The 15,429-nt window shown below is 45.7% G+C and overlaps 1 protein-coding gene across 1 annotated transcript in view; it reads right to left on the bottom strand.

Annotated features, from left to right (window-relative positions):
- Positions 1–15,429, bottom strand: part of Pard3b (par-3 family cell polarity regulator beta) — a 986,690-nt gene that overhangs the window by 43,060 nt on the left and 928,201 nt on the right. The window contains exon 22 of the mRNA XM_052749631.1: positions 15,141–15,220. Coding sequence (XP_052605591.1) covers positions 15,141–15,220 — 80 coding nt within the window. The remainder of the gene's footprint in view (positions 1–15,140; positions 15,221–15,429) is intronic.

Genomic DNA, 15,429 nt, shown 5'->3' with positions numbered 1-15,429 from the left:
GAACTCAGGTCCTGTGTTCTACACTTGTGTGCATTTATAGCCACCCAGCCCACCTACTGTTTTTAACAGTAGCAAAAGTGTCAACAAAACTTTACTGTATGGGCATTTATAACCACAGCGCTAAGTACAGTTGCCATAGAGACTTAAACCGCCATCCTTCATTGATGGGTATGTTTGAGTTAAGTACCTTAAAACCAGATTTCCATTTTCCAGGCTCCCTGTCATCTCAGGAGCATCTCAGAGGTGCAGCTCCAATTTGGTGATGTCCTTGCCATGCACTTAATAGAAAATGAACTTGCCAAAGACCTTACATCCTTCTGATGAAGTGTTTATTTGAGTGAAGCAAAGAGAACTCAGCAAACTTCTATCATCCAGGACTGCCCCCACCCCCACCCCAGCTCGCTGCTCTGTTGATGAAATTGGGATTCAGTGTGTCGCACATAGGGTACCACCAATCCATAGAGACCTCAGGAAAAAAAAAACCTGAAGATATTAGAACCGTCTGCAGCTACTTCATAACTATGTATTTTCCTTCCTGGGAGGCCATCAGATCGCGGCTGACTCTGGGACCTAAGACTTGCTCTCTGAGGCAGCAAGGCTCTGCCCTCCTTTATCTCAGCACTTATGTCTAGAGATAATATTCCAAGCATGGGGTCTAGAGATACTATTCCAAGCATGGGGCGCAGTGGGTGGGCAGAGGGGACCGGGGAGTTGGCACCTCTTGAAAGTCCCTTTGGTAATGACTAACGGAACTTAAAAGATAAAGACCTCAACACTCTTGCCTGTCAGGTGAGATGGCTGTCCTGCCCCAGAAGGCCCTGAAAGAGTGATGACCGTCCTCAAGGGCTCTCTCCCCTTTCTCCCTGTGTTGGCTGCTTGCTGGGCTTACTTCACTAAGATCTCTGTCTCAGAGTCTACTTTTTTTTGGGGGGGGGGCTTTTTTTGAGACAGGGTTTCTCTGTGTCATTTTGGTATCTGTCCTAGATCTCACTCTATAGCCCAGGCTGGCCTCGAACTCACAGAGATCTGCATGGCTCTGCCTCCTGAGTGCTAGGATTAAAGGAGTGTGCCGCTGCTGCCCGGGCAGTCGACTTTCAGATGGAAACCCAGCTTAGCACATTGGAATGAGAATGTTTTTACTTCTGAATGGACTCTGGGAACCTCTGAGAACTTCTACTTCTTGTAAGTATTACAGCAGTACAAGGACCTCCACATCCTTTCTTCAAAGGTTTACATTTTGCCCGGCTTTATCATGCTTTCTTCCTCTCCATTCCTTTCCCTTCTTCCCCATCCTCCTCTTTCCTCTCCTCTACATACACTTGAAGTTGCATATACATTTAGTCTATAGATGTAACACTATTTTCCGAACCACTTAAGAGTGAATTGAACACTTGTGCCTCTTCATCCACGCACACTTCAGTACACAGCTCTTTAGAAAAAGGACCTTCAGTTCTACAAACACAGTACAGCTGGCCAGATAACCGCCATTCTTCCCTCTTCCCCTCATGATTAGGCCATATGGGGTCAGAGCTATGCTTAGTCACAGAATTCCAGATGACATCAAGTCCTCAATTCTTCCTACTTGAGAAAAATATTATTTCCAGAACGAAGTTACAGAGAGAGTAATACATAAGCCCTTCTGTCCACAGTGATGACATGTCATAGGCACAGGCTCATGCCCAGGCCTCTGGGATCCACACCATTGACCTGCCTCTTTTTCTGCATTCTGAATATGAGATTCTGCACTTCATCATATTATCCTTTTCTGGTATGCCCTGGGGGATTTTATTCAGTTTTCATGAATATACATTGGGTAGCATCTTTGGTCAGCCATCACACTTCCTATCCATATAAAGCCCTGTCTCCAGCATAGGAAGGGATGGAAGACCCTTCAAACCTACCAAGCCACACTCAGGATCTTCCACAGCCCCATCCTCTCTCAGTGTCTTTCCTCTCCAGGGGTGACACTAACATCCAGCAGTTGTGTGTAGATTTGCTCTTGACACCTGGATACACTTACCCCACCACACCCACATGCAATCCATCATCTCGCACTGTTAGTGTTTCCACACCGCCCTCCTGCATGTCTGCTATGAGCACCAGCATCCTTGTGTGTACCACAAGCATCTCTCCTCTGAACTGCTATAAATCCCCTCCAACTGCCCGGCATCCACTCCAGCTTGCTCTAAACTCTTCTCACCCTGCAGCTAGACAAGATTTCAAAGCAATGTCTGACTCCATCCTCCCATTACTTAAAGCTCGGCCGAGGCTTCTAATTAATCTTTGAGTAAATATAAACAGCGCTCACTTGCCCACGGATAATCTGACTCCTGCCTCCCCCGCTAAGTTCTCACCACCCTCTCTTCCAGCCACACAGCGCTCTCTCTCAGCCTCTGTCAAGCCTCCTCCTACCACAAGGCTACAACATACGTTGTGGCCTTCCATGTTCTATTTCTTCTCCTTAACCTCCTTCAGAACATAACACATGTCTAATTCCCTCCCTTGAATTGGTCCAAATTCACATTTTATTTTTTGAATAATACAGCTGTCCTTTCATTGGTGCTGGGCAGTGTGGCGATTTTCTATTTATTTATTATTGATTAGTTACTTTCTTCTCCACTTGAATATAAATACTATAGAAGAGGAACCGTGCCCTTCTGAGCTCATTGTGGTCCTCTCAGGGCTTGTGGAACTTAGCAAGTAGTCAGTGACAGCTGCTGAATGATGGAACAAGGAGAGGTCAACACTTTGCAAACTCATCTATGTAGACTGATAAAACTGCAGGCAGTCCCAGTGACTTACTGTTTATTATTATTGTTATTATCATCATCATCATCATCATTATCACTGTAATTAGCGATGAAAGGAGAGATCACAAGGACAGAGAAATCCAAGCTGTTGATAAAGGGCGGACGTGAGTGACTGGTCTGTAACTGGCCCACAGCAGGCAGTCATCACAGTGTCTCAATCCCAGCACAGGCAGCACATCTGGAAGTTACTCATATAACACGCTGGCTACAAGCTCTGTCTTATACATGGACTTCATTTTGATGGTAGCAGTACAGTAAGGGTTGTCCCACAGTCCAGATCGTTTAGCATAAGTCATCAAAGGCACCAACGTACCACTGGAAATGTCTGAGAGGCTTGATACAGACTCCATCCTGCATTTACATGAATGCTTCCAGGAAAAGGACTTCATTGCGGCAAATACCTTCACAAAATAGCTCGACGTGCTTAGTTTCCATCTCAGACTCCCGCTAGAACAATTACGGTTCCTTCTAGTTTCTTGTAAAAACCAGGCCGTCAGACGCTATCATTTCGGGATGTGGGTCTGCATTTGCTCCCTCTACATGTAGGCAATTAGCAGGCAGAAACCTTATCTGAGCAGTCACCACCCTGTCTCCTTCCAAGCATCGGCCAGTTTTGAAGGGGACTAATGATGTCTCAGAGTATCCTGTTGGTGGAGCACGGCCAATGAGAATTGCCAGGTCCCCACCTACTTAACATGTCATTCTACATTCAACCACAAGGGTCAGTTGTACTAATTGTGGCACAGGACAATGTTCTGTTGGGACAAGCCCGAGCCACTTCTGTCTAGGCTTTAATTGAAGACTTGGAATAGAAGCCAGAGCACATTCTGGAAGCTGCTCTTTTTTGTACCAACCCCTTTCCCATTTGTACTACAAATGTTTGCCCTTGCTGGAAGTGATGGAGTTGGACCAAGGTGTTCTCAGCATAATGACTGAGGCCGTGGGGCCTGTGCCACATGAGAACAAGGGCACAGATGGGCTCAAGTGGTACTGCCATGGTAACCCACTGCCAATTCCCCTTCCCAGTATTTGAAGTACCAAAGTCAGTTGAAGCAAATCTCCCACCAAGGTCTGGTACTGGCTTCTCAGCCATGTCCCCTCAAGGATCTACCAGAACCACACCCTAAAAGGATCAAGAATTCTCTCTTGGCTACAAGAGTTGCTGAAGTAGAACTGACTTATGTCACATACTTTCAATCACTTTGCATAACATGGATGCAGTCTTTAAAAAAGTGCACCGTTACAAAGGTAATTCAGTGGGAAGAGGTGGGTATTTAACCATGCATGCTAAGGGGGCTCCGTGGTTCATGGAGTCTGCTTGTAGTAATCTTGAATACCCACCAGGGGCCTGTTCCTGTTAATGTCCCCAAGTTATTTATTGTGCGAGTTTAGGACAGGCTCAGGACCAGGAGGGCTGCCTCATTGTGGATGGTTATGGAACGCCTCTCTCCAAATTGTTTTCAGTAAGGCTGGAACAGGACACCTTGACATAGTGCAGAGACCAGAGATCTCAGAGGTAAAAAGAAGAAGACTGACAACAAGACCCACAGTCTCGACCATATTACTTTGCATCCCCAAGTGTCTTTTCATTCATCTAAACATCAAGGTATTACAGGACATGGATGAAGCAACATGTTTAAAGGCAACCCCCTCCCCACAGCTTTTAGTTAGGTAGAACACAACAAATGTGCATCAGATACTGGCTCCTTCCCTCATGCTCCATTATGAGTACCAATGTAAAAGAGTATTGCAAAGTGAAAGCTGGGGTCTGGGAACCCTGTCCTGGCACATGGGTACAGAGCACTTACATTCCGTACAGCCAGAGCGCTCCACTTCCCCGTCTCTGCTCCCAATAGAAACAATTTAATGGTTAATAAGGAAAAGATGGTTGAGTGATTTTACTTGAGGAGAGATTATTATAGTGATATAAGAATAAAAGTTATGTTATCCAGGGTCTAAACATCCTTTTTCCCCCTCATAAATTCTCTGTTTGTCTTATATTTTGTTAGCTTCTCATAGCCTGCAGGTTTCAGCATTTTCCATTTTCTTTGGAAAGATGTTAAAATGAATGTGAATGTAATTTGGTGCAGGGGGCCTGTGCTGTGGTTTCAACTCATGGCCTCAAGTATGCTAGGCAGGTACTCTAACACTTAGCTACACCCCAACTCATGGATTCATTTTTTAAAATGACCTAAGATATCTTCCATTCTATAAACAAGCTATACAAAGAAAAAACAGAAGGCATGATAGTCTAACCAATTGAGATTTGAGCTAGTGGTATAATAAAAAGAAATGAAAAAGGCTCTGGAAAGCAGAAAAAGCTGCATGTTGATTGTTTTTTCTCTTTTTTGGGGCCCGCCACCCAGCTTCCAAATAATTTACACATGGAGGCTTATTCTTAATTATGAATGCCCGGCCTTAGCTTGGCTTGTTTCTTGACAGGTTTCCTTAACTTTAAATTATCCCATCTACCTTTTGCCTCTGGGCTTTTCCCATTCTCTTGCTTCTCTAAATCTTACTCTTAGTCCATGGCTTGCTGTGTAGCTGCATGGCTGGCCCCTGAGTCCTCCTCCTCCTCCTCCTCTTACTCCTTCCTTCTTCTCCCAGGTTTCTCCTTCTATTTATTCTCTCTTTCTCTGCCTGCCAGCCCCACCTATTTCTCTCTCCTGCCTCACTATTGGCCATTCAGCTCTTTATTAGGCCATCAGGTGTTTTAGACAGGCAAAGTAACACAGCTTCACAGAGTTAAACAAATGCAACATAAACAAAAGTAACACACCTTAAAATAATATTCTGTTACAGCTGAGTTTGGATTCTGGTCCTGCTTTTTCCAGTTTGAAGACTTTGTAATTGTTAACTAAAAGAGCATCATAATGACCAATACCTAGCTAGCGGGGGAGGATAGAAGATCATGCATATAAAAATACACTAATGACTAGTATTACTAGTAATCACAGATTACTACTCCTTGAAGCATTTCACAAACCTGCCCCCACACCACCTTCAATTGTTTATGGCTTGATTTTTCTTTTTAAAATACCATTGACTAGCTCAAGAATAGACATGGTATCTTTGAAATAATTTCGTGTGGATATTGGTATATAAAGAGGAAAAATATATTTAGTGTTTTTACTGTTAATGATTCCTATAGAATAATATAACACATTCACACATTTGGTTATGCACAAATGTTTTTATCCAGGATGCTTACATGTTGTAGTAATGTTGTGTCATCTGAAATAATGAAATGGCACAGACAGCAAAAATACTTGTATCAGATTCGAGGATGAATTAATGACCTGCATGCAGTAAGTTAACACAAGGATTCCTGTACAAAGCAAAGCCAGGAACTGGAGCCAAGGGACAGTAGCATACAGCTGGCAGTCTATAAGACCCAAGGAGGAGGCGGGTGCAGAACGAGATCACACACATTGTGCAGAACAGTGCAGTACTGTTAAGAAAACTGCCACCATAATTCCAGGGCGATGAGCTTCTGGAGGCAGATGGTGGGATGGTAATAAAATAGGAAAACATCAAGAGTTACCAAGGAATATGAGAAATGAGAGAGCAACAGTCTAAACTAAGCAGATGCCTATGCACAAAACAACCTTCTTTACTTTTGGCTGGAGAAGTGGGAAGTAAATGCTAACACTCCTTTAAATACACGCAATGGGGGAAATAAGGAGTGCTTACCTAGCTTAGCATATTTCAAGTCCAAGGTAATGTCAGATTTGGTACTCTGGAAATTGCAGGCACATACTCTTCCCCTACAAAGAGTACTTAGCCAACAAATATGCAACAGTTTAGAATTTGCTATGGAAAATGAGACAAAAAGTAAAAAAAAAAAAGTATGGAATTTAATATATGGCCCATCAAGATTCAGTTAAAATTACTTTGGGGACATCAGTACTGTAATGGGTCTTAACATGTTTTAAATCACAAATATTTCAACTAAACTCATAATGGAGGCTTTCGACTGAATAATTAATATCAAATACTCTAACTGGCATCAAGGATATATTGCCTATGAGGAAATGATGAAAAGTTTGATTAAAATGGACTTTTATCTGAGGAACTAAGTGACATAAAAATGATACGGTAGTAGCATTAACCCTTGACCTCAGCTGTTTGGCACCTTAAAGCGACATTCCATGCTAGGGCTTTTTGCATTTTCAGGAAGTTTGAGTTGACATTGGGCACACAGTCATCTCACAAAGAATTAAATTGCTGCTAATTCATCATTTTTTGTCCTCAGCATTAAAACCGAGGAAATGTCAGAGGTCATTCAAACAGGCAGTTCACTCCACTAGGGAGAGAGCCCAAAGACCAGATTTTCAAAACTGAACTTGGGGAGAAAGGATGAGAAAGATCAGGCTTGGGGGGCATGTAGGAGGGTGTCAATGGGGTGTGTAGGAGGGTGTCACTGGGTGTGTAGGAGGGTGTCACTGGGGGTGTAGGAGGGTGTCACTGGGGGGTGTAGGAGGGTGTCACTGGGTGTGTAGGAGGGTGTCACTGGGGGGTGTAGGAGGGTGTCACTGGGGGGTGTAGGAGGGTGTCACTGGGGGGTGTAGGAGGGTGTCACTGGGGGGTGTAGGAGGGTGTCACTGGGGGGTGTAGGAGGGTGTCACTGGGGGGTGTAGGAGGGTGTCACTGGGGGGTGTAGGAGGGTGTCAATGGGGGTGTAGGAGGGTGTCAATGGGGGTGTAGGAGGGTGTCACTGGGTGTGTAGGAGGGTGTCAATGGGGGGTGTAGGAGGGTGTACAACTGATTTTCAAAAGGCACTGAACCCTGTCAAAGGCAATTGTGCAAGATTCCATCTATGCAGGTTTTGTAGTTTTCTCTTAGCATTCTTACAGACAGACTAGCAGCCTCAGTCATGGCCCAGAAGGCCTCTGGTGGTAAGGAAGTTCCTTCAGATAAAGTCGCCCCATGAGAAAGGTGTCAAGAGATGGGCCATGATTCACAGTGTCTGATGAAGGCTTTTAGGGAAGGAGTATTTTAGCTGAATGTGTCTCAGACTCTGGTAGAACATCCTACCTACTGTCATGACTGCTAGGAGCAGTCCATATCTGCCCATACAGCATGTTATTAGATAAGCTGGCATGTGGCAGAGAGTAGCTAGTTATGCAGCTTGGAGACCCAGATGACCAACCCCACCTCCCACATATACCCAATGTTCTGAGTGCTCAAGTTTTTAATGAGTTATTGAGCTAAACTGTCTCTAGCTGAAGACCCTTGGTGTGGCATTGGCGGAAATACTTGCAGAACCTGAATGTCACCACGATCTATATAGCAAGTGTTATTGATGGTGTCAGGTTGGCAAAGAGAGTTCAACAGTGGTGAGAAGAGCAGAAGCCAACTGGAGAAGAAGACAGAGAAATCTGTAAGGGACACCTTTCAGCATAGAGGGAAATGGCGGGAGGGTCCTAGGGGCTGCCTAGATAAAGAGCTGCTGGGAATGATAAAATACAGTGAACAGAGGGCTTCACAGCTAGCCATGACCTTGGGATTGGGGTCTTTCTGAGGATAGAGAAGGGCAACACAGGCAAGGAAGCTGCAATCAACTAAACAAACAGACTGGAGTATGACGGTAGAATATGTTCTTATGGAGGGTTCTTCTGATTGGGATCTAACCTTACCCAATTTGCAAACACTGGGAACATACTTAGAAGTGAATTTATTTTGGGGTCGCAGGAGGAAAGCATAAGCTGTTTCCTCCTTCGAAAGTGGCCCATTCGAGCCAAAATCAGCTCACATCATACAGCCCAGCAGAAAGCTGTGTGAGATGTTCAGCGAGGTATTTTCCTCCCAAATAACATACGTGGTACGGGATAGTGCAACATCGGGACTAGCAGCCAAATGTGGCTGGAGCAGTGGTTCGTTGGTCCTGGGAAAAGGGTTCTTTTTCTCCATGAGAGTGCTCTGCACAGTGTTCCACCGAAAGGGTTTGTATAATCTTTTTCCTTTTGAGAAGATATTATTCTTAATCTTGAAGAACCAAAGTACCAATTTGCAGACACTGCTATTTCAAGTCTCAGGAGCGTTCTAACAAAACAGGAGTCTCTTTTTGGTAGGCAAAGTATATTGCTTAATGTTCATCTGGCAATTACACATTAAACTGTTCATATTTCAAATGAAGGGCCCACGGGAAGGAGGAAGGGATTGATTTTACGACAGTAGTACAGAGATGGTTGAAAGGCATTACTTAACTTGGATATTAGTAATGTTCTGTGTCATATACAAAGATGAATAAGACACAGTCCCTGTCCTCAAAGGCACTTACAGTTTAGCGAGGGGGAGAAACCGATGATAAAATGATGTAAGGGAGTGTCACAGCCAGGAAACGTGAGCTACTGTGGTTAACTCTGCAGACTGGCTTAGGTTCAAGTCCCATCTCCGTTACTTCCTTGTTGAACTCGGGCAATCTCCTTTCTTTAACCCAGAGCCCTTGCCCACGACCAGGTGATAAGAGCAGGGCTGCTACCGAGTCAAAGGGGGTATTGCGAGGATTAAGTCAGTCAATACATGCAAAGTGCTTAGAGAGGTACCTGGCACACAGTAAATGCTGTGAAGGGTTAAATGTTTAGAAGTCTGGACTTGTATTGATTCCAGGGAAAAGAGATGTTCTCGTGGAGAAATCTTTACTATATTGGAAAACAGTCTTAAGACAGACTGTCGAGAATGCCTTGGAGAATTTCTCTCCCCTAAATTACTTGAATGAAAACAAATGTGTGCTCATCTTTATACCAATGAATTAAGAGCCCACTATATGTGTGGTCCTGCGTCTAGTGATGGGTGTAAATAATAGTGAGTATAAGGCAAAGTTTCTCACTTCTAGGAATTTTAGGCCAATGAGAGTAGAACACAGCAGTGGAGAACTATGTAATTCAGAGTGGTACTGTGGAGGACAGGAACAAATGTTATGGAAGATAAAGGGAGGGAGAGAGGGAGAGGGACAGAGAGAGAGATGATAAATAGACAGACAGACACATAGACACAGAGAGAGGACTTATATTTGGCATGGGGGAGCTGGAAAGATGGATGTGTGAAACAGATGTGTGACTGGGATCTCAGCAAGAGAGAGGTATGGAGGCTAGCCATCCCACTGGGTCCTTCATTGCAGCGATTAGAACTGAATCCTTGAAGATACAGGTGATAATTTACACCAAGGAAACTGCTGGAAGTGGAATCAGGTGGAAGTACCAGGGTATGGTCAACAGCCTGAGGCGGGAGGCTGCAGTGTCTTGTAAGAACAGAGCCAACATTTTTAGGCCACGTTTCCCTAGGAAATGTGGACACTCTATGAGACAGGAAGGTGGAGGACAAAAGCCAGGTTTGGGGAGACAGTCCCATCCTCCTTAGCTCGTGCCCTAGAGCATCATGGTTGTCACTCCTGTCCTGAGCTAACAGTGCCCAGATCTATTTGGGACTCCTCCCAGGGAGGAAAGGGGCACTGCTTTCACACTGTCTGCTCCAGCAGCTAGAGTGGCATGCTTAGCCTTCTACCCTGGGAAGGATCCTAGGCCTGTCCTTATATCTTGCTGGACAGAAGCCCTGTCCTCTTGTTTAGACCCAAGTCAACACTGTGGATCTGCTATATGGATCCCCTAGCAACAGGAAACATTGTCTCCTAGCCTGTCTGTTAGCACAGCTTGCCACTCAAATCATATTAGTTTTCTGGGCTATCTCGCTCTCCATTGTTGGGACACCTGGGATTTCCCCAGGGTCAACCAATTGCTTTCTGCATTAGGACCCTCGGCCTATCTCCAAGCAGGTGTTAACCTTGCGTTTTCCATGGGGTGGAAGGGACATCCTGCAAGCTGTGCAGGCGAGCCTCTGCATTTACCAAAGCAGGCAATGGGGAGGAAAGCCCGAAGGGGGTTCTGCTTCAAGAGATGCAGTGCAGAGAAGGGAAGTCGGTGTTCTCAGGTCCCAGAGACACCAGTGGGAACGGGCTTGCTTCACTATATAAGGGAAAAAACTCATCCCCAAGGATCAAATAAAAATGAGGTTAAAAAAAAAACCCTTAACTATTCACTGATTGCATTACTGTCACGCATCTGATCCCTATGCTGCCACCAGTAGATGGAGACCCTGATGTCATCCCCAATTTGCAGATGAGGAAGCAGAGCCTGGAGCAGCTGGATCACTGGCCAAGGCCACACAGGTGGTAAGTGGCTAAGCTGGGGCTACACACATGGCCTGGCTCCAAGCTTTGACCCTCCTCGGATCCTTTGGGAAGTGTGCGTTGGAGAGGACAGCAGGCTGAGCTGCGGGGAGCAGAAGTTGAGGGCTAATGTCAGATGCCTCCTCGGGGTTGGGGTCGTAGCGGAAAGGAAGTGAGGTCATCTCTAGAGACTAGGCTTGGGAATGTTTAGTCATCTTGGTAGAACAGGGTCTGAAGAACATCCACTGTGGGAGAGTCCCGGGAGTTGCTCACATGATTAAAAGGAATGCTGGCCAGCAACAGGGGCCCAGCTGGTGCTGCCTAATGTGAAATTTGGAATGGAGCTGATAAAAACGGTTTTATGAGTTTCTCCAGCCACCTTCCATGCGCTGGGGACCACAGATGAGAAGCAGTGTGCCTTACTGTCTTGCTCATTCCTTACGACCTCACACTTGATTGCAAACCTAGAGGAGCAACATCATGTGTCCGTAGAGACTAGGATAATGGGATCCCAGGGGGCCAGGATTGGGTCAGGTGAATGATGGAGGCGCCAGAGATGGGTGAACAGAGAGCCCACAGCTGAAGGGCCCATGAAATAAGAATGGAGGCTGGGAGAATTGGAAGGGGCTGGGAGGCTAGAGCGGAAAAGAAGCTCTTAGTGAAAATGTGTACCTTGGTGTTCACGCGTTAGAACAGCCCAGAAAACAGCCACTCACTTGCGGTGGGTAGGTGAGTAATAATTTGTGTCAGGCAAGACTAAGGGGGCGGGGGGGGGGGGGGGGGGGATGCTGATTTCATTGTTTACTACCAAAGAAAACTGGGGACTGCATAGGCTGGTAAGACTGGCCCCAGTCAAGGCCTGGGGTTTGCTAATGAGGTGGTATTACAAGCAGACCCAGCTTTCCTGACACAGCAGTCTCAGGAGAAAAGAAATAAAGTCATTTTCCTTGGGAGGCAGAAGATTTAACATTGCTTAACAATAACACTTAACATTGCTTAGCCCTTAGCCGCAGGCAAGCTCCTAACTACCCAGCGCTAGGAACCGTCTTTGCCAGTGCTAGCCAGGGTTCTGCTTTATTTCTGTGTGGTGTCATTTAGCTCGACAGCTGCCTGCTTGAGCTTGCTTTAAAGATGATGGAGTTCCCCAAAAGCTTAGGAATGAGCCCCTAGATGAGGATGCATTTTTCTATCCATGCTTCCAAATCTGACATAGAAGTCAAGGTTACTGACTTTACCTTTAAAGCTCCTTTGACATCTCAATGAACAACCTAGGAGCCAAGTCAGCAAGGGGCGGACTAAATTCTCTGGAAGGATGGCCAGTGACTTTCTACAGACAGACCTAGTCCTATCTTTGATTAAGAAATTAATTCCACAAATATTTAAACTATCCTGCTTTTGCGATAAGGACCTGGTGTCTAAAGAGCTGTTTGTCCCTCACCCCTGGCAAAGGGAGAGAGAGCAGGGAGCTGGTGTGAGTCAGGTAAGAGGACAGGAGAATCCCCAGGCAGGGATGGAGAAAACTAGGTCAGTATCACGAACTCTTAGCGGGACTGGGTCTGCACACCTCAGATCAGACACCAGCAGAGCGGGTGTCTCCCCGTTTCTGCTTCTCACGGGGCGAACGTTGGGCCCAGGGACGGAGCACACAGCCCGAGAGGGAACTGTGTGTTTTCTTTTTGGATCCCCAAATGGAAACTTGGGTTTGCGCTCCTCACTGAAATCCTGGTGTCTCACAGACCTGTCTGAGCTCCGTCATGGCTACTTCTGTCTGCAAGGCAGCCATAGTGATCTGACTGCACGTGCAGCTAACCAGGGCTACCATTGTGTGTGGGAAGGGACTCGGTGCCAGCACTATTTTCCCTCTAAGATGCTTGCCTTTCAGCCACACTGATGTCTCAGAGCTGGCGGGGTTTTGCCAATTCCTACGTTGTGTTGATAGCTCCTGCGCCACAAACAGCACCCACACACTGTCTTTGTCACGAAACTCCTTCAACAGTGTTTATTCCTAAACTGACTTGTTTGGAGTCAGCCATGATTGGGCATTTCAGGGGCCAATTAGGGGAAATAAAGAGGAGTTGGAAACCTAGAGGCCTTTGTCTTAATAGCTACTACTCTGAGATTTCATCATTATGAGAAAACGCCTACTGCCTGCCATTACCAAAGAGGATCCCCAAGGACAGACTGGGACCTTGTCCACTGCCCATATCCTCGGGGCCCTCTCTACATGGTAGGTGACCACTACAACAGGGGAATTAATACATGAGTGAGATTTACAGGACTTTTAATGTTATTTCTGTGTTTTTGATTTACACCAAAAAAAAAAAAAAAAAAAAAAAAAAAAAGAGCAGTTTCTAAACTCAGGATGCAAGCTGGCCAGGAAGACATTAAAATGATTTTTTCCCCCTCCTCTCCGCACTTCCCCTAAGAATTTCTTCCTTTCTTTGCCTTAACCACAATCTCCATAGACGTCAACAGTGAAAGCCGGAAACCTTATATTTCAGTATTTCAAATGAAGTTTGGAAATGACTCCATTTTTCAAAATGAAAACAAAATGCTAAGCCAGAGGAAAAAATAGGGGCAGGAAACTAATCATAGCTGAGGAAAGAAAGAAAAAGAAAAAAAAAAACCCTTACATGATAACATATAAAGGAAATAGGGAGATGTATAAAATACAGCTGCATCAAAGCTTTTTAAAGCCTGCACTTCCTATATCCTACCAGGGAAAATGTTAAAAATTGGTACCCTGGTAAATATATGGCTTTATTGTTTTTGAAAATCAACATATTTTTCATGTGTATGTGTGGTGCCTCTGTGTGTATGTGCAGGCATGAACACTTGTGCACACATGTGTGTGAGTACACTTGTATGGGTACACACACACATCTGGTCATGTACATGTGGAAGCCTGAAGCTGACATCAGGAGTCTTTCTTCCTTGAAGTCCATCTTCCTCTTTAAGGCATCTCAGCTGAACCCAGAGCTTGCAGTTACAGCGGGTCTAGCTAGCAAGCTTGAATTAGGCATCCTCTGCCTTCGGAGTGCAGGAGTTTCAGGTGGGACACCACACCCACCTGCCATTTACCTGGATACCGGAGAATCTGAACTCTGGTCCCCATGCGTGACGCTCGTGTGGCAAGCACTTTAAACGACAAGCCATCTGTCCAGCCCTAACATACTTTTTCTAAGAGCAGATGGTCACCTAGGCTGTGGCTGATAGAAAATTCAGGACACTATTTTTGTCGCTTCACCCACAGAAGTAGAGCCCACATGTCACTCAACAGCAACTGCATCTCTGCGTCAACAGCTCTGCGGCTCAGGTCTGATGACAGCGAAGCCTCGTCTGCCCTTTCTAAGGTGATACTCAGTTACTTCAGGCTGGTGGCTGGCATTCACCTTTCTCTGTTTCTTTCTGAACTCACTAATTCTCACACTCTCAACTTATTGGACTCCCCTGGAAGGGGGCTGTAAGTCATCTTGGAAAGGTCTCCTATTTGTCATGTGCTCCTGATGGTAGACCAGTACGATTGACTGGACTCTACACCTCTCAGATAACAGCCCCAACCTTTGTGAACTGTATCTCCTTTCCAGGGGTGTCTTGTTACAGCATACAGGGATCAAGTTAGGTCAGCTCGGCCAAGCAAACTTTTCCCACGAAGTTCTTTGTATTCTGCCACTTGTCTGGGCCTCTTAGCAATATTTGCTCACTGCCTCAAGGGCACAGGCAGATTCTAAAAACACCTTCCAGGCTCATGTTTCTCTCCCTCTTTTTAACACCCACCTGAAGCTCCAAGGTTAAGGCCAGCCTGCCCTTTCTCTCGGGAAACTTCTAGGACACAGGATTTCCCATGTTATTGTCTCTAAGCTTGGTGCAGGATGTTCAATACCATTTTTATAGCCATGGCTTAGGCATTCCATCCAGGATCCAATATTCCTGCTGACATGTTCGATTGCAGTGATATACTATTCTCTCCCCTTAAAAAATACCCCACAAGTGTTTCAATTCTTAGCACAGTTGTGAAGATGGCGTTAGGACCACAGCAGACGGCAGCAAGGCAAAACTCTAACATGTTCCCCATCTCGAAGCCAAATTTCTAGTTCACACAGACATCTCTAAACGCTTCCTTTGTGGGTGAGCTGGGGCTGGGAGACCCCTCTAGACCCTACCTGGGTAAGGATGCATACTGCCTCTCCATCCCTTCGAAGCGGAGGTTGTGTGCGCTTCCATCTGGACCCTTTCCAGACACCTGTGGAGAGAAGAGTAATTAGAGCTGAAGCGCCATTATACACCCTGGTTACTGACAATGCATCTCAAAATCATAATCAGTGCACAAATGCTGCGGCCGCCTGCCAAGAATTCAACCTGGGGGAAGCGAGCTCGCACTCGGCATGGCTGCAGGCACCTCTGATCCAGCTACAGACGCCACACTGGACGACAGTCACTCCTTTCCAAAAG

The sequence above is a fragment of the Peromyscus californicus genome, unplaced genomic scaffold (genome assembly GCF_007827085.1).
Source record: "Peromyscus californicus insignis strain IS unplaced genomic scaffold, ASM782708v3 Scaffold_21__1_contigs__length_65335640, whole genome shotgun sequence".
NCBI lineage: Eukaryota > Metazoa > Chordata > Mammalia > Rodentia > Cricetidae > Peromyscus > Peromyscus californicus.
The sequence above is the reverse complement of the archived record's forward strand: the minus strand, read 5'-3'. Positions and strand labels throughout refer to the sequence as shown.